The 23,872-nt window shown below is 50.1% G+C and overlaps 10 protein-coding genes across 10 annotated transcripts; 4 read left to right on the top strand and 6 right to left on the bottom strand.

Annotated features, from left to right (window-relative positions):
- Window positions 1-1,791: 1,791 nt before the first annotated feature.
- Window positions 1,792-6,834, top strand: EDB91DRAFT_1292879 (uncharacterized protein; the record flags this gene model as incomplete). The annotated part of the gene is made up of 15 exons (XM_041324871.1): window positions 1,792-2,126; window positions 2,179-2,331; window positions 2,391-2,551; window positions 2,602-2,662; window positions 2,717-3,048; window positions 3,103-3,188; window positions 3,243-3,283; window positions 3,365-3,602; window positions 3,649-4,044; window positions 4,073-4,817; window positions 4,866-4,924; window positions 4,979-5,470; window positions 5,502-5,569; window positions 5,618-6,013; window positions 6,067-6,834. 15 exons carry the CDS (start codon window positions 1,792-1,794, stop codon window positions 6,593-6,595), a joined length of 4,092 nt encoding a protein of 1,363 aa, XP_041182558.1. The 3' UTR covers window positions 6,596-6,834.
- A 275-nt stretch (window positions 6,835-7,109) lies between these two features.
- On the bottom strand, window positions 7,110-9,786 carry EDB91DRAFT_1077859 (uncharacterized protein; the record flags this gene model as incomplete). Its single annotated transcript, XM_041314966.1, has 10 exons — window positions 7,110-7,153; window positions 7,178-7,612; window positions 7,701-8,025; window positions 8,110-8,304; window positions 8,611-8,677; window positions 8,834-8,934; window positions 9,141-9,160; window positions 9,191-9,390; window positions 9,446-9,495; window positions 9,646-9,786. 10 exons carry the CDS (start codon window positions 9,784-9,786, stop codon window positions 7,110-7,112), a joined length of 1,578 nt encoding a protein of 525 aa, XP_041182557.1.
- Window positions 9,787-11,966: 2,180 nt separating this feature from the next.
- Window positions 11,967-13,397, bottom strand: EDB91DRAFT_1102790 (Aldo/keto reductase). The gene is made up of 8 exons (XM_041317299.1): window positions 13,311-13,397; window positions 13,167-13,254; window positions 13,011-13,102; window positions 12,875-12,955; window positions 12,701-12,824; window positions 12,439-12,634; window positions 12,332-12,381; window positions 11,967-12,237 (listed from the first exon to the last, which is right to left on the bottom strand). The coding sequence occupies exons 1-8, from the start codon at window positions 13,348-13,350 to the stop codon at window positions 12,123-12,125; spliced, it is 786 nt and encodes a 261-aa protein (XP_041182556.1). The 5' UTR covers window positions 13,351-13,397; the 3' UTR covers window positions 11,967-12,122.
- A 550-nt stretch (window positions 13,398-13,947) lies between these two features.
- On the top strand, window positions 13,948-14,669 carry EDB91DRAFT_1102787 (NADH dehydrogenase 1 alpha subcomplex). Its single transcript, XM_041317298.1, has 3 exons — window positions 13,948-14,041; window positions 14,112-14,185; window positions 14,299-14,669. The coding sequence occupies exons 1-3, from the start codon at window positions 14,008-14,010 to the stop codon at window positions 14,419-14,421; spliced, it is 231 nt and encodes a 76-aa protein (XP_041182555.1). The 5' UTR covers window positions 13,948-14,007; the 3' UTR covers window positions 14,422-14,669.
- A 170-nt stretch (window positions 14,670-14,839) lies between these two features.
- On the bottom strand, window positions 14,840-16,317 carry EDB91DRAFT_1326588 (uncharacterized protein; the record flags this gene model as incomplete). Its single annotated transcript, XM_041325231.1, has 8 exons — window positions 16,151-16,317; window positions 15,898-16,069; window positions 15,574-15,831; window positions 15,334-15,474; window positions 15,207-15,278; window positions 15,083-15,157; window positions 14,980-15,032; window positions 14,840-14,939 (listed from the first exon to the last, which is right to left on the bottom strand). The coding sequence occupies exons 1-8, from the start codon at window positions 16,300-16,302 to the stop codon at window positions 14,840-14,842; spliced, it is 1,023 nt and encodes a 340-aa protein (XP_041182554.1). The 5' UTR covers window positions 16,303-16,317.
- Window positions 16,318-16,328: 11 nt separating this feature from the next.
- On the bottom strand, window positions 16,329-17,328 carry EDB91DRAFT_1215983 (Ndufa8, NADH-ubiquinone oxidoreductase complex I 19kd subunit). Its single transcript, XM_041320827.1, has 5 exons — window positions 17,086-17,328; window positions 16,940-17,030; window positions 16,810-16,882; window positions 16,692-16,751; window positions 16,329-16,633 (listed from the first exon to the last, which is right to left on the bottom strand). The coding sequence occupies exons 1-5, from the start codon at window positions 17,240-17,242 to the stop codon at window positions 16,544-16,546; spliced, it is 471 nt and encodes a 156-aa protein (XP_041182553.1). The 5' UTR covers window positions 17,243-17,328; the 3' UTR covers window positions 16,329-16,543.
- EDB91DRAFT_1102776 (uncharacterized protein) lies at window positions 17,313-18,247 on the top strand. The gene is made up of 3 exons (XM_041317297.1): window positions 17,313-17,345; window positions 17,405-17,723; window positions 17,791-18,247. The coding sequence occupies exons 1-3, from the start codon at window positions 17,343-17,345 to the stop codon at window positions 17,889-17,891; spliced, it is 423 nt and encodes a 140-aa protein (XP_041182552.1). The 5' UTR covers window positions 17,313-17,342; the 3' UTR covers window positions 17,892-18,247.
- EDB91DRAFT_1102772 (NADH dehydrogenase 1 alpha subcomplex assembly factor 3) lies at window positions 17,790-18,687 on the bottom strand. The gene is made up of 3 exons (XM_041317296.1): window positions 18,292-18,687; window positions 18,145-18,245; window positions 17,790-18,088 (listed from the first exon to the last, which is right to left on the bottom strand). Exons 1-3 carry the CDS (start codon window positions 18,593-18,595, stop codon window positions 17,993-17,995), a joined length of 501 nt encoding a protein of 166 aa, XP_041182551.1. The 5' UTR covers window positions 18,596-18,687; the 3' UTR covers window positions 17,790-17,992.
- Window positions 18,688-19,464: 777 nt separating this feature from the next.
- On the top strand, window positions 19,465-21,127 carry EDB91DRAFT_1102771 (uncharacterized protein; the record flags this gene model as incomplete). The annotated part of the gene is made up of 2 exons (XM_041317295.1): window positions 19,465-19,497; window positions 19,571-21,127. Coding segments are annotated over 2 exons (1,446 nt in total), but the record flags the coding sequence as incomplete, so codon positions are not given.
- On the bottom strand, window positions 21,128-23,829 carry EDB91DRAFT_1102768 (uncharacterized protein). The gene is made up of 10 exons (XM_041317294.1): window positions 23,636-23,829; window positions 23,390-23,584; window positions 23,224-23,339; window positions 23,148-23,174; window positions 22,833-22,851; window positions 22,644-22,783; window positions 21,973-22,593; window positions 21,821-21,919; window positions 21,439-21,768; window positions 21,128-21,387 (listed from the first exon to the last, which is right to left on the bottom strand). The coding sequence occupies exons 1-9, from the start codon at window positions 23,751-23,753 to the stop codon at window positions 21,463-21,465; spliced, it is 1,641 nt and encodes a 546-aa protein (XP_041182549.1). The 5' UTR covers window positions 23,754-23,829; the 3' UTR covers window positions 21,128-21,387; window positions 21,439-21,462.
- Between the last annotated feature and the right edge of the window lie 43 nt (window positions 23,830-23,872).

The raw sequence follows: 23,872 nt of genomic DNA, 5'->3' as shown, positions 1-23,872 counted from the left end.
TGGTTTTGTCCTTTGTAGTCCAGAACACCGGCACATGTGGTGGAAACCCGCCGTGAGGACGTTTCGTCACTCTGACATCTAATTTCTGTGTTTGGACGTCCCACACCTCAAGGCACATCCTCATACCCGACATGACTGCGAGCTTCTTCGAGTCTTGCGAGAATCGAACTGCGCCCATCCCCTGAACAGTCTCGAATGGACCAGCGACGAGTTTGCCAGTGTCCAAGCTCCATATCCATGTTTCATTCCATGACCCGCCCGCCAGTAGCGTGCTGTTTGCGGAGATATCGATGCAATTGACCCAGCGTAGGTCTTCAAACGTTTTCACGATGCCCGTCTCAACATCACGGGCTCTGAGCACACTACCTCTACCAGCGGTGACAACCCATCGACCATTCCTGGATACCGCCACAATTCGTACTTCATGCTCACAAACATCCCGCGCCTCCTTGACCTCCTTACCTGTCCGCAGGTCCCATTGCCTATTAGTCTTATCGGCTGATCCGCTGATCATTTGCTTCCCGTCCGGAAAGTAGGCAATGGATGAAACATAAAAGTCGACGTATTGTTCGCCATTCGGAAGTATGTAAGTGACTGGTTCATGACCCTCTGAGGTCATGACCGGTGTCAGAATTGACCTCTTCGCTGCTGTAGCGGGCTGCGTCGAGCTGGAAGCCATCATGGTTGTATTCGCCCGAGAGGTTGGCAAGTATGTCAGTTATTTGGATGAATAACCGCCGGCGAGGTCTCCTCGCGTCCTACTGGAGCCTGGCCTGACGTTGACAGTGACTTTGAAGATGCCCAACTTGTTCGAGCGCTGCGGCACTTTCCCTGCTCAAGCCAATCGTCAGTTGATCCGTGCTGGAGGTTCAGATGAGAGTGATGTTACTAAGTGTCTGGCTGCAATGGCCTGATGATAATGATGATGATGGGGATATCATAGGGTGCATCTACCACGCTCTTTCCTGTACATGGCACAGCATGTTCTTTTTTTATTCTTTCCTTCTCAATACAGCCTCTCTCATTCTAGCACACAATCATGCTATTCCCACGTTCCAGCACCCCAGCCCACACAGCCTGCAGTACTTGCTGCAGATCGCATACGTGGGCGTTCACTTTCACCAGCCAAGTCCTACGGGTATGTCCCTCTTCGGCGGATGCTGAATGTGCTGCGACATCTGCGATACATATAAGTATATGGTACGGTATATCCCAGGGTACCACCTTGGCGTGGTGGTGGCTACGTTACCGCAGATACATGGAAAGATGTCAAATCTCACCGTATCAGCATCCTCACTTCGTTCACCGCTTGAATGATAAACACCGGTAGCGCACGTTCGAGCACTCTGAGTTACTATGGTGCTCAGCGGATCCGTTCACCAGTAAGAACGGATCCAACGCCATAAGTTCCTCGGTGGTTCGCCACAGGCGCCTCACTTGCGCCTTAATCAGTGATTCGGCGCGTCCGGCCCGTATTCTATTCGGCTATCGTGGTGCCACATCACCGAACGTGGGTCCGAATTTGTCGTCCGCGAGTCACTCTGCACATAGTACACACTTATCCTCTATGCTATCAGCCTCATACTAATCTTCTCTCCTCACAGCTCTAACTTATTCTTCATTTACAGCAGGCCCAATCTCTAGAGTATAGATATTGAAACAGGCAACCACTAGTGTTCCAGAATCACCGTCTGTGCCCTATCGGCACCGACATACCAGACAGACGACGCGATCTCGAGGAGGAGTCATATTATCTCCTCCAACGATCGTCCAGTCTGACATACCCAGCGCATGACCTTACTCCATGTCTACTTTGCACTACGCAAACAGCAATCCTTCCACCGCCTGCTTAACGGCGGTCCTGGACAGCCTTCCACCTCCGTCAGTACCAGCAGTGGAAAATCATGGAAGCGTGCGGGGGCATTGAACATATCCCTCGAAATCAACGCTCTCGATGCACTTGGCCGGTCCGTTCTGCATCTAGCATGCGCCTCCACCGAGCCTTCAAGCTTGGAGTATGTCCGCATGCTCCTTGCCCACCCGGCTATCAATGTCAACGTATTGGACAAGGAGAGCCACTGGACACCCTCACATAGAGCCCTATATGCGGGCAACGTCCCCGCCGCGTACGTCTCCATTTCGCATGTGCAACCGGGACAGTTGTCTTACAGTTTCTAGGATTCTCCTTTTGAAGCGCCCGGATATTGACATGTCCATCAAGGACTTCGAAGGGTACACTGCTTACGACGTCTATAACTCAACCGTGAGATCTACAAAGCCTACTGCGGACGAAGAGGCTCTTGCAGAGCTGTTTACCTGGGGCACGAACAGGTGAGTCAGCATGCTGGCGAAATTTAGTGATCACGTCTCAAGAGGCCCTTCCATATCAGAAACGCAGCGTTGGGACTGGGAGATGGTAATGATAGATCACATCCTGACCAGGTCGTCGTTCCCCGTAAGGACGATGTAGCGCGTCAGTACAACAAGACCCTGGACGACCGCTTCGCCCCGATTCACGTCCAGCAAGTGTCAATGTCTAAGCTCCACACAGGCGCGTTTTTAATTTCACGGGTTATATATGCTGACCTAACCGGGCTGTAGTTGTACTCACATCCGAGCCTCGGGATAACATCCGCGTGTGCGGCTTTGGTAGTGGAGGACGGTAGGCATTGTTATGTACTCGAAAGCCGTGCGGGTTGCTGAATTTTTTCTGCAGTTTGGGTCCCAGTCAACATACGCAGTATAGTCTCATGCCCCTTCCTGACATCAAGCACACCATCGAGTCCGTTGCACTTGGCCAAGACCACACCGTCGCACTCACTTCGACTGGAGAAATTCTCACATGGGGACTCAATCGCTTTTCTCAGCTTGGCTACGTCATCGAGGTCTCATCTTCCGGAAAACATGACGAGCCTATCCAGGCCACGCCGCGGAAGGTCGGTTCTTTGAAGAAAGAGGTTGTCAAAGGCGTTGCAGCATGTAAGACCGCTTCTGCTTGTTGGACAAGTACGGAAGTATGGACGTGGGGCACGAACGGCGGGCAGCTTGGTCGGATATGATTCACCCGGGTTGTTAATACGTGCTCACATTGAAATTTATTAGGGTACGACAAGGCGTTGGTGCCAGTCCAAGTGCTTCCTCGCAAAGTCTCCAGCATAGTGAAGCCCGTCCACGCAATAGCGATGACGGTTCGTTGAAAATTTTTTCTCGTGGTTCTAGAATGAGAGTGACTCCGGGTTTAGGAAACCCTAATGGCGTGTCTACTTGTGACGGGCGAGGTCGTGTGCGTTTGGTCTGGAGGGGTTTCCAAGATCAAGTCAGACTTTCTATTTGCTCACTCTATCTTTCTGACGTTCATGTCTAGTTTCCCTACCCAGAGATTCCCCTCAGAGATCTCCGTCTACCGACCCCCGCAAGCGGTCAAGGGTCAGACAATCACCAAGCTCACGAGCTGCGACGATACCATCGCGGCCCTCTCGTCGAGTGGGGAAGTATTTACATTTACTTCACCATCTGTTGGAGATGGCGATTCCGCGAAGAGTTCCTCTGCATTCAAGCCCCAGCGCATATGGGCGCTGAGACGCCAATTCAGTGCTGTGCAGGTGGGTGAGCTCAAATTCAAGTACCGCGCTGTCTGACGTCTTGTAGGACGTCGACATTGGGGCAGACGGAACTGTCATAGTCTGTACTCGGTCCGGTCACATCTATGTCCGCTCGCGGGGCGCCAAAGGAGGTCAGGGCACCGGTGCCAAAGCATTCAAATTCCAGCGCATACCGTATATGCAGCGTGCTGTTGCTGTCTGCGCAAACAGCACTGGGGCGTTTGGGGCTCTGCGCGTTGATTTCAAGCCGCCACCTATTCACATCACTACACATTCGTTTTCATCTGATATTGCTAAGATCCAACCATACCTAGGTCTTTCATCGCGTGCAGAGCCATCGCCTACTATGCCAAACGTGACGACTCCTCTCTTGGATGCTGATGAAGATGTCGAGGACGCGTCGATCCTGGACGATATTGGCGATCTCTCAAAGTTGCTTCATGTTCTGGAGCAAGGCAAGAACGCATCAGGATATTGCATTGCCATATAACGCCGACGCGATTATTATCACTTCTGGTCCACTACATCTTCCCGCTCATCGACTCATTCTCTCCGTGAGATGTCCAGTGTTGGGAGACGTTTTGCATGGCGGTCGTCTATTACACGATGAATCATCGGGAATCGAGGTCAGTCTCGTCTCAGCAGACAGGGTCCGCAAGATCCAGATCCTCGGGTGTCATCCTTTCACGGTCCTAATTCTCCTTCGATACTTGTACTCGGACGAACTCCTCGCCATCTGGGATTTACGCATCGGAACCCCCTTCGGATCTCAATTTCAAACACTCGATTTGAAACCCGTAGCTGTCAAGGCAGAACTTCAATCACTTGCACGTATATTGGGTCTTCAGCTTCTTTCGAAAGCACTTCGTTCGCCAGGAAAGCGAGTTCCGACTCCTTCGCAGGCAGAAGACTTCCGCCTGCTCTACGAGAGAACCCAGTCACCTGGGCTTTTGCGAAGAAATACAAACGAAGATTCTTTTGCGCCTGACGTCGCGCTCCACCTTGCCGACGAAGTAGTTGTTTGGAGTCACTCTGCGGTGCTACAAGCCCGCAGTCCATTCTTTGCCAGCTTCTTTGGAGATAGCGCGTGGACATCTAACCGTCGTGATAAGTCGGGTATCATCGATGTCAATCTCAAGCATTTGGAGTGGCAAGTGATGGAATATGTCGTTCGATGGATGTGTTATGGAGATGAGAACTTGTTTGAATCTCTTGGTAAGTTTTCGCGTCTTATTGAGTTACAGCCCGCTCATTGCATCAAAGACTTTGTGCAAGGGATAGATGACTTACTATCCTTTATGTTTTCTGTTATTTCCGCAGCAGTAAGTTCACATGCACTCTCTTTAGGCGTATTTCCAACGAACAATGTCATCTAGAACGAACTTCTACTCGATCGCCTGATGCTTCTTTGCTCTCAAGTCATTTTGAAGCATCTCGATGCCTACAATGTGTGCTATCTTCTCACTGACGCAATGCATTTCAACGCGACCCATCTCGTCGAACGCCTGCAAAGTTACATCACAGCAAATTTAGAGATGATGCTAGAGGGTCGCATGCTCGAGGACCTCGACCCTGGCGTCGTGCGACAGCTTTCCGAGTATATCTGTAATGCGCAGATGACGAAGTCCCTCGTCTCTCGTTCGAACTTGCTGGCGAATGAGGCGCTGCGGAAGCACGCTGAGTGGCTTGCTCAACAGGATATTCCAGTTGTGTTTGCACCCGCAGACAGGCCACAAGTTCACAGGGATTCTCCGAGGTTGTTGGCTTCGGGCTCGACGAGGACCTCTCCGATGTCTGTGCGTCCGGCGGCAGATTCACGCAAGGTTGATACTGGGCCGGTAGGAGACGAGCTGTTCGCGATGGACGAAGTTCCTCCTGCGGATGTCACTAATCGACCAGTCCCTGCGGTTGCTGGACCGTCTGGACCAGTACCAATATGGAAACGGCCTGTCTCTACGCCTAGGTATGTGGAGTTTTTTCCCCTTCCTATGGACTGTGCTGATGCCTCTGTGAAGGACTGATCTCAAGGCTATTATGGCAGAGGCTGAGAACACCAGGGTCCTCGGTGCTGCAAGTAGACCAGCGCACGGTGCTATGGGCAAATCTAGTCAGGAGTCTTTGACACAGGTGGCTACGCCACAACGTAGAACCGTTGGTTCGTCGTCGAAACCCGACGCCTCACCGACACCGCGTCGAACGCCGTCTGATCTTGACTTGGGGAAGTCATCTTCGTTTCCAGAATCACCCGCCGCCGCAAAGCCAATGCATACGAGAACACCTCAGCGGCCGGCTCCTCAAGCCGGGCCGTCATCTTTGAAGCCTCAGTCGAACACACCTTCACTCGGCCCTGTTTTTTCACCAGTTCGTCAGGCGCCTTTGACATCCAGTTCACCGGGTCCTCGACATGTTTCGTACGTGTGCGCTGTTCTCCTTCGGTCAAGTCTGGCTGATTCGTATTTACCAGGAATACGGGTGCTGCATGGACACTTCCGCCTGTTCAACCAGTGGTGCAATCGAGCGTTGCATCATCCTCGCTTTCGTTTGCTGAGATACAGCAGTCACAGCTGTTGCAGGGGATACCTGCACCAAAAGACAAGCGATCGCTCGTCGAGATACAAGAAGAGGAGCGAGCCGTTCAACTAGAGGCAGATTTTATGAAATGGTGGGCGGCGGAAGAGGCGCGTACTCAAGCAGAAGCGCATAGGGCTTCTGAAGCGCTACGTGCTACTCCTACTAAGAGTAAGGACCGAGGAGGGAAGAGGCAATCTTACAGCACTCGTCAGAAGCCTGGTGAAGCACACCCTACGCAGAGTTCTAGCCGTTCCAGGAAGGGGGGAGGAGGGGGGAAACTTTCGCAGTCCACGACACCGGCGGCTGATGGTGAAATGCCGCAGGCTGGAGGCTCTAGTCGGAAGAGTCGAGGGAAACAATCTGCTAGGTCGACGGTAGATGGATCCATCCCTGGTCGACAGGCCAAGATTGAAACCATGTAGCAAGCCTTGAGCCAGTTGGACTACTTATAAAGATCGCCGCGGACTCAGGATGCATGTAGTAATTTCATGATGAACACTCGTCCGTGTCTCTCGTATGTGTATTAAGGCATGCAAACTTCATACATTCATTAGCAGGAACTGGAGAGGCTGCGGCGTTGTGCTGCTGATTGAAGCTTGCGGTACATCAATCCTCTCCCTTTCGTTTGCAGAACTATCGAAGAAGTCCCCGGCGAGGACGAGCGCGTCAGCCTCTTCGTTAGGATACTGTGCTTCGACGTCAAGTATTCGGGTCAGTGTTGAGAGCCGTAATCTGGTGCTGTTGGTCAAGCTCGGCGTTATTGACGTATCGCACCGGTGATGCTGTTTCATGCCCCGGGGCATCCGCGTGTGCAACAGAAGGTACGATTAAACGATATGTTCACGGGGGCTTCGACGACGCTCTAAAAATTTGCGTGCTCGTTTATGATTCCAATGATATATATACTAAAGGTCAAAAAGGTGGCCCCCGTGTTCGTTACGACAGGCTAGTATATCGAGGGAGATTGTAAGCTTCATTAGCTGGAAAGACGGGAATACACTCACAGACACAGTTATCAGTAGGGTAAGAATCACCATCCTCTCCTCGTCCAGTAGTATTTCCCAGAGGGATGCATCGAAAACCTCGTCGTGAACCACCTCTTGGCATCTGTACGTCTGATGTTATCGTGGGTTCCCGAATGACTTTACCGATGCCACGCGCCATAGCGGAGGGATTGAAATCGGACATAGGCAACCGGAACGATGAATCATTTCTACCTGCGACGGGAACTGCCCTTATGACACGAGATCCCCCCACTCCAAGGGAGCGCATGCCTTCCCCGCAGAAGTGGCGAGAGTTCTGTGGACCCCATGATGACCATGGAACAGATAGTCCATCTTTTGACGTCGCATCGAACCATGCCAGAGGTATATAAAATATGCGAGCAGATATAACAAAAATCAACGAGGTATTGGGCCACGTTACAGGTATGACTCGATCTGCAGGGTTTGTCGTTCAAATCCAATGATCGTCTGGCGACTTGGGGCATGCACAGCTTTGGGTATTATGGAACACCGAGTGAAATACGGAGGAGCCCAAATCCTTTATGAACGGGAAGGATAGATCTTGCCTGAAGGCGCGGTATCTTTGATAGGTCTTCGATGTCGTATAGCTCTATATGGCCATCTGTTGAAAGGGACAATATCTTCTCCTTGGTAAGAAAACAGATGTCGTTCAACTCATTGCCTTGGAAAATGACACATAAAAGGTCTTGCGTCTCATCCACGCAATAAAATGGGCCGATGTGAGTTGCATTTTGGCTATAATTGCTCCATGTATGGGGAAAGGCACTGGCCGTTTCAGGCGTGCAAGTCCTGAGATGGATGACTTTGGATAGAACATCTCCACAGAGCTATGCAAAAATGCTGAGTTGCTGATGGGTGATGGACTTGGAAACGAACGTGGATGTGGAATGAAGCCTGAAACGCTGACTGACGGAGGATGGGAACCTTTGCAATACATCGAGCTCGAAGGAACTCGCACTTGGCCTTGTCTCTCTGAGGGCACGCAAGCACTCTACAACGATGATGGTAGGTAGCCGCGGATGAACCGGCATCAATCTTTCAGCACCGAGTTCGATGATGTATTGCAGTTTAACAGAGTTTCGACTGTCGTATAATGTTTGGCAACTCTGGAACGGCGAAGATCAGATCAGTGTATGAGTGAACAAAACGCTTATAAGACGAGAGACTGGGCTGAATGCATGACCCACCAGCGCGCAGCATATGATTTCATGGCGTGAAAGAAAACCAAGGATATGGCAGCGCAACTCCTCGGCGATATCACAGACGGAAGCCCTTCCAAAATGAGACTCGGACGTGTTCATGGATCTCGACGAGGGACGGGATGATTGGCTCGATGCGAACTCAATGACATAAATTAGATGTGCTAGTGCTTGAGTGAGAAGCTTGCAGTTGGCGAACATATACAAACTCACCGTGACCGCAAGCAGCTTTACCTCGTTTACTTCAATGAGATAACGATGCGCTTCAAGAGTGTAGTAGCTTATGCAAAGTATAGTGTGTCAAAATAGTCGAGAAGAATAGAAACAAACATGACCGCGAACCCCGGATAACTAGTGAGTATAGGGGGCTCGAGGTTGAGCAGCCCTGCACAGTCCACTTTGACCTGTATCTGCTCAGGTAACCCGACCCGTATACCGTTTGAACGTCTGAACCATCACCCAGCCACGTCTCTGGTGTGTCATCCGACGATAAGGTGTCAGGGCCTCAGAAGTTGACGATGCAATACGGATGCAATACTGAAAAGCATGACGGAAGAGTTTTGGTGTTATGCAGACATCGAGGAAGATGGATAGGATGAGATATTGCTATCATTTATCTGCATAATAACTGTCGTCGAAGTTGCAGAAGGGAATTACTTCTGGCACACGAGAGAGCTAAGCCGTAAGCAGCTCTTCCCGCAAGTATATTTGTACTTAGCTTATAAGTTACATGACATCGATACAAAGACAAGATAGTAATCCACTGCAGTGACCACGTATCAATGAAGTTTACCGAAAGTCAATGTCGATAGGAACGCATGCCACAAGCGACACGTAAAATTTGCCAAAATCCCGCGTCCATGCTCTCCGGCGGTAATCTTCCCTGCGGGTAGTGGTTGTGAATTGGGGTACGGTGAAGGAGGAGGAACATAGTCCTCATCACGAATCAAGTCGTCATCGTCTGTGGGGGGAACACCCTGCCGCGGCATGGCGCTGCAAATTGATACATCAGATCTCATTGACACAGGAGAAAATAAAATGAGCGCACCAATTCACCCCACGCGAGAGGAACGTCGACAACAGGCGGAGGTGGATGACCTAGACGAATGTGCCACCAGGTCAATAGGCGATATATGCGGGCTCTGAAGGTAGTGGGAGCAGCAGAGGACTGGGTAGTGGCTGGTGCTGGTACGGATCGAGGCTGAACAAATGTGAGTCAAAAGTGCGATTACAGCTGTTGACACTTACGTTCTTGTGGGGATCCAGATCAGAGGGCGCCTTACTCGTGACCTGCACCAAGGGAAAGTGATTTGGAGGTAGAGGCGACGTAGCAGGGAACTGTAAGGGGACTGTCCAGTCAACCGCGAAGGAAATAGGTAAAATGAACATACATTCAGATAACTACGAGGCTGATCATTCCGAACAGGAGGAGGTGCGTTCGTGCGGGAAGAAGGAAGGAGATTGAGGAAGTAGCGAAAGAAAGCGGGTTTGCGTGAGTGTCTTGTAGGCAGAGGTCTGCGCGGGTGGGGGACGGGAGATATGACATGGGATAACGCTGAATTACGGCGCACAGGACGACGTGTTGCGTCGGACTGCAATAGATAATGGCATTAATGATGTGGTGTGGAAGAAAGGGATTACGTACATTGAGTATATCAACAATGCGTGAATTATGAGGTGCACTAGTCTGCAAGAGAACGTTAGCGCACGACCTATGCTGGTAGTAAATGGACACACTTCCTGTGTAGGCCAGATGCGAGTAATTACATCGGGTGGAATGTCGTGTATGTAGATGTTGGGATCATAAAGTGTCGTGACAGCCAGTCGGCGCGAGTTGGGTGAGAAGACAAGGAAGTTGGGACTCAGAAGGTAAAATGAGGCGAGGAGCTGGCGGGATTCGAAGGCCCAGAGCTTGATGGTGTGGTCGAATGAAGCGCTAGCGAGGAGAGCACAATCAAATGAAAGTGCTAGGCCAGAGATAGTCCTGGTGTGCCCTTCAAAGGGAGCTCCGACAGTCTCCAGCGTAGACGCGTCGAATTCATAAATCGTCTTGAGATGATCCTTCGTCTCATCCTTGACGCTGAATGCGGCTACGATGGTCTTGTCTTTTGTAGTCCAGAACACCGGCACATCGAAAAAGACATCGTTCACTGTGTCCCCAATTCTGACATCCAATTTTTGTGTTTGGACATCCCACACCTCAAGGTAATAACCTCCCAACGTGTCCTGGATTGCGAGCTTCTTTGAGTCTTGTGAGAATCGAACTGCGCCCACCCCCTGAACAGTCTCGAATGGACCAGCAACGAGTTTGCCAGTGTCCAAGTTCCATATCCGCACTGTACGATCCCATGACCCGCTTGCTAGTAGCGTGCTGTCCGCGGATATGTCGATGCAGCTGATCCGCTCCGAGTGGCCTTCAAATATCTTCACAATACCCGTCTCAATCTGACAGGCTTTGAGCTCCGAGCCCCCATTAATATCCGGATCTCCACCAATGCCAACCCATCGACCATCCCTTGATACCGCCACTGCACGTACTCCCTGCTCGCGAACTTCTCGTGCCTCCTCAATCTCCTTCCCAGCCTGCAAGTCCCATCGCCGAGCGGTCTTATCGTCAGATCCGCTGATCATTTTCTCGCCGTCTGGAAAGTAGGCCATATAAACATCACAGAGGTCAGCCTGCTTGCCATCCAGAAAGGTGTGAGTGACTAGTTTATGACCCTGCAAAGTCATAGCCGGTATCGGAATCGACTCGTCCGCTTCTTCATCGGGCTGTGTCGACCTGGAAGCCATGACGGTTGTATTCACCGGAGAGGTTGTCAAGTTTGTCAGTTATCTGGATGTGTTCGGACGACTGATACTAAGTTCTCCTTGTATGCCGTTGCCCTGACGTTGATGGTGATTTTAACAATGTCGACCTCGTTCGAGTGCTGTGTCACTTTCCCTGCTAGGGCTAAGTGTCAGTTTATCCGGGTTGGAGGTTGAGATGGGGTTTAAATACCACCAAGAGAGGGCTGCAATCGCGATAATGATAAGCATAAGGGCGCATCTCACACCTCTTAACAAGCTCTTCCCCTGTCCATGGCACAGCGTGTCCTCTTCCCCTTTCTTCTTAAACCGCCTGAATTCTAAGCCCGTCATTCTGTAAGCTCGTTGGCTTAGCTAAGTTCCTATAATCGGCATAAATACTGTCCGCGATAATGAAGCGTGAGCTTTTATTATCACTGAGTGCCATGCGATTGGGAGCCATCACTGGTGGGGGGATGAAAACGTGGGAGAGTGTAAGCCCGTTGGCTTACCTGAGTTCCCATAATCACCATAAATACTGTCGGCGATAATGAAGCGCGAGCGCTCAAGCTTGGCCGGTGCCTCAGAGAGGACAAAAATTGTGCCGAGGCAGGTGGTAAATCGGGGGCTGCGCTTGCATCTGACGGAAGACGTGAGGTTCATAGAAGATCAACTCGAACTCAGATACGGTCAGCATACGAAGGTCGGAGAGTTGGGTGTAAGCTTCACGTCGTATGGCGCATGATTCTCTGTAGCCACTCCCGAATAAGGTCCTTCCATTGGAAGGTTAGGAGCATGTCAATCCGACGCTCTTTCTGTGAACCGAGCTACGGACTTTTTTTCGTCACTCTTGGGCTAGATTGAAAGCATGATTTCGATCAACCTGACATTTAAGATTAGGGACAAAGTTAACTCTTCGGGCCATAGTGCATTTCATATCATGGCTCATTAACCGGATTCCATGTTACCGCACCTTCTTCCCCTTGATCAAGTGCATCAAGTGCATCCATGTCATCTTTATCCAGCTCGAAGTTAAAGACTTGGGCGTTAGATCTGATGCGCTTCTGGTCGGGAAGATTTCGGAAGAGGGATATAGCTAGTAGATTTTTCTAAGTTCTGAATTAAAATTCGTGGCGAAGATGCTTACCCTTTTTGTAGCGACCATCGAATGAGGATCTGTGCCTCATCTTTATCATGCTGTGAACAGATTCTCGCGTTAGCTCGCACAGGAAAAGGCTTCTGAGCCTAGCGGACCTTCTTCGCCAGCCGCGTAAATACATTGTGATCCATTTGGCCGGTCACGAGAGGGGAATAAGCCTGTACTGCAATGCCTTTCGCCCGGCAATACTCAACAATAGGTCTTTGTTGGCAGAACGGGTGTAGCTCAATTTGATTGACATCAGGCAACTCCAATCCCGCGTCGATAATTTCATCGATGTGCTTTCCGGAGCTGTCAACAAGAGGTTAGTCGCATTCTTCAATAGGTAAGGTCGATATGAAGAAACGGTGTACCCACTAATTTGAAACACCGATCTTCCTCACGAGGCCATCCTTTTTCGCTTCAAGGAGTGCTCTGTATGTCTCGATCCGCCTCTTCTTCCCACTCGTTGGGGAGTGGATCAAGTACAAGTCGTAGTAGCCTTGTCATGCGCTCAACATCATGTTGGTGTATAAGACAATGAAGACCTACCTAGACCGAGCTCGACCACTGATTCCTGGATACATTCATAGGCCCTCGCATACCCGAAGTCGGGGTGGTAGATTTTAGAGGCTATCAATCATTCGTATTAACAGCTGGACTATCGCTGCATCAACGAAATCCATACTGATGAATATTTGCTCGCGGGGAATTCCACTTCGTCGGACGCCGACCCCTACTTGAGCTTCATTCATGTAGTATCTCGCCGAGTCAATCATCCTTTAATATTAACATCGTCAGTTGACTCAGTTCCACTACGTTTATCAACAGACAGACGAATTACCTGTACCCTTCCTCCAAGGCAGCTTGGCAAGCTTCTGCGCACTCATCATTCAGGTAAACCCCGAGCCCGATAACGGGTATGGTCCCGCCTGTCAATGGATGTCTCAGGCATTACACCGATGTAGATCGATAGATATGAAATTACCTGAGAGAAGTTGGGTGACACTTTGAAGGCTTAACGCCATGATGGAGAGGGGAAGAAAAGGGTCAGCTGAATGAGCGGCCGCACGGTGGTATAATGGGTATTATTATCCTGCAAGGCTCTCACCAAGAAGCACCTCGAGTGACGATCAAGCTTAAGTGTGACTCGGTCCTGGATATCCAGGCTTGACGTGGCTTGAAATTTAACGTGGAACTGGCGCGGCACATATGGGCAAGGCTTGATAGTGGGGACGAGGCTCGATGCATCTGAGACTAAGTACCAAATTTTAAACCCTTGTAGACTTAGTTTGCCGTCTGTTCATGCTTGTCAATTTTGGAGGCAGAAGCCCAATAAAGATTGAAAGAGTTTTGCGCGACAAGGATTGCGCTGGAGCTCTGCCGATCTTTATTTTCGTCGGTACATGGTATTTCAAGGTGATCCCAAGGTATGTTTGGTGGTAGCGTAAATTACGCAGTTGACAAACTGAAACTTTACCGCTGCGCGACTCTCACCCCGACGTAAATATTAAATGAGAGACTAGTATGAAACTTCTGGGTGGTGCGACCATCGATGTCAATCATGGAGAAAAGTTGAGAAAGTAGTCAAGGTCGAGTCGTCGTACAAACGAGACCAAATAAATCGGAGACACCTCGCAAACGCCAACTCAGATACACTTCTGGTCACTGAACCACATACCACAATGCCTGTCCCATGGGAAGCTCTCATTCCGTTCGGTATGTTCCCCTGAAACCTAAGGCGAAAATTTACTGACCTGTTGACCCCATTTTCTCAATGACACCACAGGCCTGCTCACTTCGATGTTTGCAGCGGCCGGAACGCTCTTGAATACTTCCAAGAGGGCTCAGAATCAGGGCAAGGTACGTTTTGAATTTATTTTGTGAAGCCATAAATGCTCCAGTATCTGACTACCACATTGTCTTCTTCACCTCGTATATTCCATTTCGCCCACAAAACGATCGCAACTCTCTAGCCTGTTCGATACCACGTCGACACTTGGGACGAGATGATGATGGACCGTGATAGGCGTCTAACGGGACACATACGTGGACAAAGTGTATGTGCCGTCCCTTCGTTGACATTCGCACTTACATAGTATGCACTTTTCTAGTCAAATCCGGTGCCTCCAGAAGGTTTCGAGACGAGCAGTGCTTGGTACACGGAAGCTACATCATGATACCTCATACCTTGGTACTGTGAATGAAATTGTTCTTTAGATGCGGCACTACACTTGTCAGACAACCGGCTTGCGGTAGGGCCAGTTCTTGAAGAATAAGGAAAAGACTGAGAGCACAAGAAGCATATTTATCATGTTTCCACGTTTGAATACCCAATTCTCGTGTGATGACTGGTGGATTATCCCGCCCAGGAAATAAAGACCTGGTACTGTTCGTCCCAGAACAGATGATGGAACTACTGATGAAGTCTTGAATCCTTGCAAGCTCGCATCATATCCAGCTCTCCCCTCGAGTACTGTCGCTAGTTTCCATACATCCACCGAAAACCAAGAAGTATCAATCATAGGAACTCGTCTCCTCCTTCAGCCACGCCCACACATCCGCCACCTTTCCACTTACATCTACACCCAGCTCTTCATCTTCGACAAATCCATACCTTTTTTCCCTCGAGCACCTTCCCAAGCTCAGAGTCTAACCCCTGCAGCGTGCAAGAGAGAATGATCCCGTGTCGAGCGTGGATATGTGCTGTCTGTTGGTATTGGGTTAAAGAAATGCAGCAACTCAAGGGCACGGACTTACGACGTCCCCCCACACAAACGACTTCGTGACCGTGTACTCGAATTCGGGCGTCTGGCCAAAAGCCCAGTCCCAACTCTGCAAGAGGAATGATACAACCGCTTGCAAACAATGAACGGGAACTTACAGGCAACTCTGCCATCCCACGCTGCATATATTCGATTTGCGCGAGGTCGTCAGTATCGTTGACGACGCATGGCTATCATGTTTTGTTTAGTTGGTGTAATACGTGAATTGAATAAGGGAAGAGTCACCTCATCGTTAACGCCGTATTCGGCTTTGAATGAGTCCACGACAGCGTTCACGAACGTGTCATTGCTCACTGTCTCACTGAACTGAGCGAGGTTGCACACAGGCGAACGCACAGACGCAACACCCTTGGTAATCATCGTTTCCTATCGCACACCAATGCACCAATGAGCAAAAGAGTCAGCCATACCGGAAGAGAACCGAACAAAAGCAAGTCCGAGATTATAGAAATAATAAAAACCTACCTTCCCCACCCTCAACAAGTCCCCCAGTGTCTCAAGCCTCGTGCTGATCAACATCGTCCCATGGTGGTACGCACGCCCGCTCACGATCTTGTACGCTGAGCCCGACACCTTCTCACCTCCCACACAAATATCGTTCCGCTCATTCACATCAGCATTGATCCCGAGTGCACGTACGGCGCGGAGCACAACCTGTGCGGTCGCACCACGATCAAAAGACGTACGTGGGACATGGATGGAGAAATTCGTGTTACCAAGGTCCTATGGGGTGTTAGAGTGAGTGGCGGAGTTCATTCTGGTCGGGATAGACTAGAGCAAGAGACATACATGGTACACCGTCCCGCCCCCGCTGCGTCTACGCATCCAGGGAATGCCCTGAGCACGAGCTGCACGGAGGTTGACCTCCTTCCATGGGTTCTGGTTGCGTCCTATGACAACACATGGTGCATCTCTATACAGTAGGAGTAGCGGCTCCTTCTGGGGCGCGTGTCTGAATAGCCTGTTTGCGCATCCACATAGAGGTCAAGGATATGAAAAGTCAGATTAGCTGGTAGCGAATACGGAGCAGCAAACGGCCTACCAGTCTTCAAACGAGAGATTAAAATATGGATTCGTAGACGTGCTGAGGTATATAGAATGTGTGGGTGTTATGACTGAGCTTGCACTTGATGTAGTTGTGTAGAGTCTGCACGTTGAGAGCTTCCGCACAACATGGCGGAACGAGGAGATCATTCGTATTCGGACGCGTGCAATGGGCGCTCGTTTCACAGCTGTCAATAATTGGACTCGTATGTTCACTACTAACAAGAAATCACGATTCTCCGTGCTCTGATGGTTTATAGTTCTTAAGATCGTCTCTCGAAAGCTTCTCACACAAAAAAAGTCCAAGGAAAGGAAGCACTGTTGATCCAGAACAGCACGGGTAATCGACCCAGGGCTATCTCAGGTAGTCTAATGGATGGTGGAAGAGCCCTCACCGCTGTACCGTGGTATATATCGGCTTCTCTACTTCATGTATCTGCTTCTTCCCAGCTGGAGTCCCAGGTATCGTCTTCGTCAGGCCCTGACGAGTAACCGCGTGTCAGCACAGACAGGAGTTGTGATATGAACAAGAAACGCACGAGTTTTTCAAACATGCACTTGTTCAAGGTGCGCTCGGGTTTTCTGCACGCATAGTATTCCTAGAAAATGAGATAGGAATGTAAGAACCTTGCCGGTAATATAGCTTCACGACCCTACCTGGTTGTTCAGCTCAAGGCAGTTCCAGTGCGTGTCAAACTGCTCGAGGCAGTTTTCTCGCATCTTGGTAATCCTGCCGGTGTCGTCAGTCGCCTTGGAAGTGAACAAACCAACAGGGAATGATACGCACAAGTCAGTTGCACACCGCGTAACACGCCTCCCCTCCTTCAGACATTGTCCAGGGTCTCCCCGCCCCTCATTCTTGCAAAGCATAAAATCCTCTACCAACACACATCTCATCAACATCGATCCCCATACAAATTGATCCCAACGCACCATTATACTCTTTGCAGTAAGCGCCAATAAAAAATGCAGCGGACTTGAGCGGCGCACTAGTTACGCCAAGCTCTTGAACACGTGGAACAGAGTCAGGGAGAGGTGTCGGGTCCTTGTAGGGCTGGCTGCCAGAGGCGCTGTCGCGAAAGCCGCTCATCGTCGTCGAATACGTGCGGTCAACTTCGGAATGTAGACGATTACCTTTCTTGATCGAGCGGAGTTTGCCGTATCCTCTCTGTTCTGCACGTCAAGCCAAGATGGCAAGTCTATGCTACAACTCTTAACTGAGCATAACGTCCTGATAATAAGATGATGGCAGCCTCCAAGAGCAGCCCCGAAAGTCTACCAAATTTTGGTTAAAACGCATCAGGTCACGGTCTTCCTCACAGTTTCACAATCTGCAACGATCGTGTTGCTTAAGGATGAGGCGCTTTCAGCACTCACATCTCGCGTCGCAACTGAGGATGAGAGCTTCCCTCATGTATACAACACAGACGACTTTGAGCTGGCGCGCTCAGTGAAAGAGAAGGAAAAGAGCAGGTCAGGGGTGACTTATGAGGTCCTTGAGGCAGACAAGACTATCAGAGGACTGCTAGTGAACTGGGAGGTGCTATATTTTCAGTTTAGAGACCAAGACGGTGAGTATATCATGCGAAATCTCAGGTTCCTTGTTGCGCTAGTGCTTGACTTTCGTGTCTCTGCCAGGCAATTTGATGCCAGTTGAAGTCTCCCAGCCTTCTCTCGTTGATGACGAGGAGGAAGAGGTTCCAGCGAGCAAAGGCAAACGCAAGGCGCCATCAGAATAGGTATCCAACGTCGTACTGAAGTTCTGAATATTAAATTGCAAGGATATACTACGAAGAGCATGCAGAGGTGTGGTCAGGTCATGAATATACTGCAGACAGTATTATGACCGCCATGGGCGCGGAGTGTATGGGAGCAGCGCAGCAGCCACCCGCCGGCCCTCTTCCGCGAGTAAATTATACGTCGAGCATGCGTTTCTCTGGAAGTACGAGCAGATTAGCGCTACACTCGCAATAGATATGTAGTAAACCCCACCGTATCCATAATGTCAAGCTGTATTCCCAATTCCTTCAAATAACCCCTTATACTTGGCGGTGGAAGTTCCATGCGTCTCCCAGTACCAAAGACCAAGATTTCTATTCCGTGTTCAGTGCTGGACGGCCAGCAAAACTTCGAACGCACCTGGTTTCGGGACAACAGTCTCAAACACACTCCAATGCTCGCGATTCCAACCATCCCATAGACGCGGGGGAACGTCCCACAAGAAGACTTTTCCATCCAGGAAGATGCATGCAGATGGAAGGATGAGTCCGTCTGCAAGCTGGATACCTGCTGATGTTATGGAACTAACTTGCACGGGGGGCGGAATATCCCCTGCAAGCATGTTCGTGAACGCCGTTGGACGGTCGACCTGGCGAATTGGAGTGGTGTGCAAGGTCCGTCGTAACAGTGAGTTGCGGAAGTTGCGTATGGTGAACGTAGACATCGTTGCAGTACTTATAAGTCACTAGCTCGCAGCTCAAACGCTGACAGTTGTAGTGTTTTCTGCCAACAATGCCAATCAAAGGCTAAGAGCCTGGACAGCTGCCGTTTATTTCGCAGTTTATTTCATTTACCACAACATGCACAAATAAATGTGACAAGCCACCGTCCAGCGTTACGAACCAAATTGGATACATTGCGCGACCTCACGCCACACGGTGTCAAAACCTTCGTGCTCGCTGTAGGCAACAGCGAGCTCAAGTATTCTACCATTTCAATAAAAAATTTGTACATTCTCATGGACTAAAATCATTCAGCATGTATTTATTACAGTGAACAAAATAGATAGTATCTGATGGCCAATAATGAACAGTTTGGAGTAGCGAAGCACGAAGGCTGTGAATTGGACCTTGTTGTTGGTCGCAGTTGATCGTGATGACAGCGCTGCCCAGCGCCGCCGCAAGCCAATCTCATGGACATGTCACGAATGCGTCACTCATTGTCACCGCAAGTCACACATTGCCACGCCACATACAGAAACAAACTGAGAAATAAACTCGAAATAAACGGCAGCTGTCCAGGCTCTAAGCGCTAAAAGCTTGTGCCTCCTGTTACCTTTTATGTAAGTAATCCACCACCCTACGGAACCATACTATATGCACGACTGTCTGCTCATTCCAGAGATTCTAGAACAAATTTTCTGTTTCATTTATCCCCTCAGCACGGACAGCGGTTCACAATTCCAACGAAGAGTCGCGCGACGTTCTCTGGCCGCTCTCTCTCGTGTCTGCCGTTCCTTCAACAATATAGCTTTAGATGTGCTATGGGCCCAGCTCAAGGATTTAGAACCACTCTTACACTTGTTTTCCACAGGATCTATGGACTAGAACCGGTGATCAAAAGATTGTATGTACTGATAGTACCCGCCGCAATCATCATAACCCATCATACTGACTGCATTTCATTATGTCACTATCAGCTCATACGGAGACCTGTGACCACAGCAGATTGGTCGGTCTTCGAGCGATACTCATCTCGAGTGCAAATCCTGGGAGATACCGATTCAGATATCCTCGGAGGCATAGATGCGGAGTTCATATACGCCGTGATGAGTTTTTGTTCACAGTCGCTCCTGGTGCCGAACCTTCAGGTACTCTACTGCAGAGGATATCCTCGTGATCTCCATTTATGTATGCGTTACCTCCTGGGTTCTAACCTCATCTATCTCTGTCTGCTTCCGCCATCAGGAGATTTTTGGACCAGCAGCATGTCTTCAGTGTTATCAGGTCTCGGTAGGCACTCACCACGACTGGAAGTCGTTGAAGTCATACAATGTCAAGTGCCTCCTAATGTCGCTGAGCTTGCTCTCTGTGGGTTCCCGCACTTACGGAAGGCATCACTCGTCTTGCCCAACGTCGGAGATTCGTCCTGGCTATCCCGTCTCGTAGGCCTTCAGGAATTATATATCCACTTCGCGGGACTTTTCTTTCCCGTCTTGAAGTATCAACTCCGTACCTGTACCCTGGACAAATTGGTCATCGGCTCGCGTAATCTGACCATCACCGCAACTATAGTAGAAGAGTGGGTCGTTCCATGCAGAGAGCTGCAGCTCAATTGCACTTGTGCTGAATCTGCGGTCGCCTTTGAAAATGCTCTTCGCTCTTTGGACAATCGTCTACTTTGCGATGTTCTCGAGCGTATTTTACTAGACGTAGGCAACCTCGATGAACATATCGACAACTTTTTCACCCTCCGCACATTCACTCCACTCATGCGCTTCTCCGGGCTGAAAGAGGTTGATCTTTCGTCATTGTGTATATCATTGCTCGATGATCATGCACTCGGTTCGATCGTCGAGTCCTGGCCACGCCTCGAGTGCCTTCATCTTGGGACCAAATATTTATGGAAGACACCACCCAAAATCACATTTCGGGGCTTTGTAACCGTGCTATCGTCTTGCCCGGATCTCAGGGAACTTGGTTTGGTATTCAATGCCAAGAAGGTAGATCCGCCTACGGATGAGAAACCAGGAGGCGGGATTTGCAACACAAATATTACCACTTTTGATGTCGGGTTCTCTCCGATTGAAAAACCACTGCCAGTCGCCATCGCGCTTTCGGCGATCTTGCCGTACTTGAGAAAGATCGACGTCGAGTTCGGCCCAAGGAATACCGACCTAAAGGCACGAGAGGCTAAGTGGAGGGAGGTATTGGAACACATTAGGGTTTGCATGTTCGACACCGCGGGTTTGGAGTTCAATGTTATGATGCAGAGAAGATCTATTCGAAGAGCTACTACTTACAAAGATTTCCTCCACGTGTTCCATCTGACGAGTGGAACAGGTTCAAATACTACAAGCGAAGTGAGGAGGAAGAACTCAGTCTTAGTTTGAAAAAGGGGAACAATAGTTGAGACAGTGAAGAAGTGGTCGAAACAGAAGTGGTCGAGTAACAGATGTCTCGTGATAGTCCAAAGATACTTACCTATGATGGAGAATGCCTTCCTCTCGTAGGAAAAGTATCCTTAGTAGTAGACAAGTAGTAGAGAAGGTTTTATTCGTTATCTCATTTTACACTGAAGTTGACGATTTCACCCAAGCACTAGTGAATATGGTCAAGCTACAATGAAAGCAATAAATACAGCAAAGCGACAGATGTAAGGGTCATAGAGCACGACGCGAGACCGAATAATATCGCAGCCGGTGATGCAGAGCGAGGATGAGATATGCATGCAAGTACTGGTCAGACGAATAAAAACAAGAGGGTCCATGCAGCAGTCATTAACGAGCCAATAAATCTATACCAAATCTGGTTTAGGAAAGCACTAATCCACCGACCCTTGACGCACCGAAATCTCCATAGCCATCTCCATTCATGACCCCTCGGCCCTTGTCACAACATCCTCCACCCGGCTCTCGTCCCCTCCTTCCTCACTCTCATCTTCCAAACCTTCCTCAGCACACCGCTTGCAGGAGCATGCAAATCGCCATCCCCTCACGAGCTCCATGCGCCGACGCCGACGCGCTTCCTCGAGTGTCTCCCCAGAGTGCTGCGATACATCCACGTACGCGACGGAAATTTCGTCACCTTTTTGAAGTGCGCGGGTGGCGGTAAGTTGCAGTTGTGCAGTGCCAGTTGGGAAGAAAGGCTTGGCGGAGGGCGCGCAGTTATGTGAAATCTGTGGGTCGATCTACTTAGAAAGGGTTCGCTGAAGAAGACTTACGACTCACGTAGGATGACACTGCGTAAAAGCCCGTACCAACCTGCTTGGAGGTACCGCAGGGCGTGCGGGTTTTCTCGACGTCCTCAGGGCGAGCAGCTGTCTCCGGCTACATTACAATTTGAGAACACAAGGATACTCAAAAGCCAAAAAAACCCTGACCTTATCCTCCCTTCCCTCACCAAAGTATACCCCATAGGAGTTGTACGACATCTTCCCGACAAAGGTTGCATGTCGCTCTTCCGTAAGGAATTGTTCAAGTCCTGGGAGCGCCGTCTGCAGCACATCCTTCAGCACGCTAGTCTCGCGGTCTGCAGGTTTCACCTCGAGGTATCTTAGACGCTCGAGGTGATCATACAGCGAGTACTCCCCACCGTCCGTCAGCACCGGCTCAGAAGCAACGCCAGGTATTATCCCGCGGGGCAACATCTTGGCTGTCTCCGCGCTGACCTGCCGCGCAACGAACCGTGCCACCAGTTCCGATGCGGCTCTTTTCGTCTCTACGAGATACTCGACGAATGCCTTCTGGGCGTTGTCCCGCGCCTCACGTAGTGTGCCTCCCACTTCGGGCGCCAGGGCGGCGGGTAGGGGCGACTCGAGCGTGAAGAGCAGAGTCTGCGAGTGTGCTTTGTGCTGGGTCTGGCAGTCGGATGAGCAGTAAACGCTGTTGAGACGATCAGACTCTGGACGGATGGGATCATTTTCGATGTGGCGCAGGCAGTAGCTACAGTGTGTGCCTTTGCCTTGAAGATCAGCGTCGAGGACGGCCACAATTGGATCTTCCTGTGGAGGCGATTATAACGGATTTAAGACACGCGGAACAGGTGATGTACCTTGTAGATGACTTCGCCGGCCTCGAAGTCTTTTGTGACAACAAGGACTTTCTTCGACATAGTCCCGCCCTTGCCGTCAGGGACATCGACAGTCTCAACTGCGACATTCATCGCCTTCGGCGGGAAGAACGAATAATACCCTATCTCATCTTTAGTCCCACACTGAGAACACACGCCCAAGCAGCGCACCTTCAACTCGGTCTTTGACCTAACGGTAACGACCAAAACATGAAACAAAACTCATTATCAGATACCATTTAAACAGCCAAGAAAGAGATATGCAATATGACAGATAAGGGGTTAGGGAGCAGGCTACAGGGCTAGCATACGCGCGACTCGTAGTCGTGGTCACAGGGTAGGGCTCTGACTCCCCGGGTCTGTGACCTCGTCCCACTCTTGTGAGGATGCTTCCGAGGGTGGGCCCCCGCGTGAAGGACTTGATTCGTCCTCCTCGTCAGATAGTGGGCCGATTTTCCCCTCTGCCAGTGAAGGATCATTACTCACGTCCAAATTGGTAAGTTCCATCACAAGCTGTAATGGGCGGTCAGCACATTCGGTAGTCATCAGAACGCAGACGTACTTGAAAGACGGGCGGTGGGACGGTCTTCTCGTAAATTACAATCAGTTCCACCGGTGATGGATACACACGCAACGCGCGATAGAAACACATCGCGGCAGGTAGGTGGTAGTTGGGACCTTAGAAGTCACTCAAAGAGAAATCCCACCAAAAACGAAATGTTAAATACCTTGTGCACACAATTGCTCACCCATACCAACTTGCTTCATGAAATATTGCTCCTTTTCTTCTGGCCCAGGTGGCACCTCTTCATTACGCACGCTCTCCAGCGCACTCCGCAAGTCATCTGCGTTCACTCCCCCAGCGGCGGGCTGACCAGATTCAGACGGTGTCTGGCTCTTCTTGACACGCTTTTTTTCCTTCCCTAGAACTCCACGTCAGCTGTGCAACAAAGGTACTACAAGTGAAAACTTACGGAGCTGTTTGCGGAAAGTAGCGTCGGTTCTCCGCTTATGGTCGAAGTACACAGCATAAGCAATGATGCCGCCGACTGCGACGCTCGCAACGGTCATCATTGTCGTGGACCTGTTCATTTTGTGCAAGTAGCTGCAGGAGGAGAAGAACGAAAAGGTTTCACGTCACTTGGCCACTTGGCAAGAGAGGAAATTCGGCAAATTGGATTATGTCAGCAACTCCTACACGTTGAAGATTG

This window comes from Suillus paluster (assembly GCF_016628075.1).
Source record: "Suillus paluster strain FC165 chromosome Unknown EDB91scaffold_4, whole genome shotgun sequence".
Taxonomy (NCBI): Eukaryota; Fungi; Basidiomycota; class Agaricomycetes; order Boletales; family Suillaceae; genus Suillus; species Suillus paluster.
Note: the sequence above shows the minus strand (reverse complement) of the source record. Positions and strands in the feature narration are given on the sequence as shown.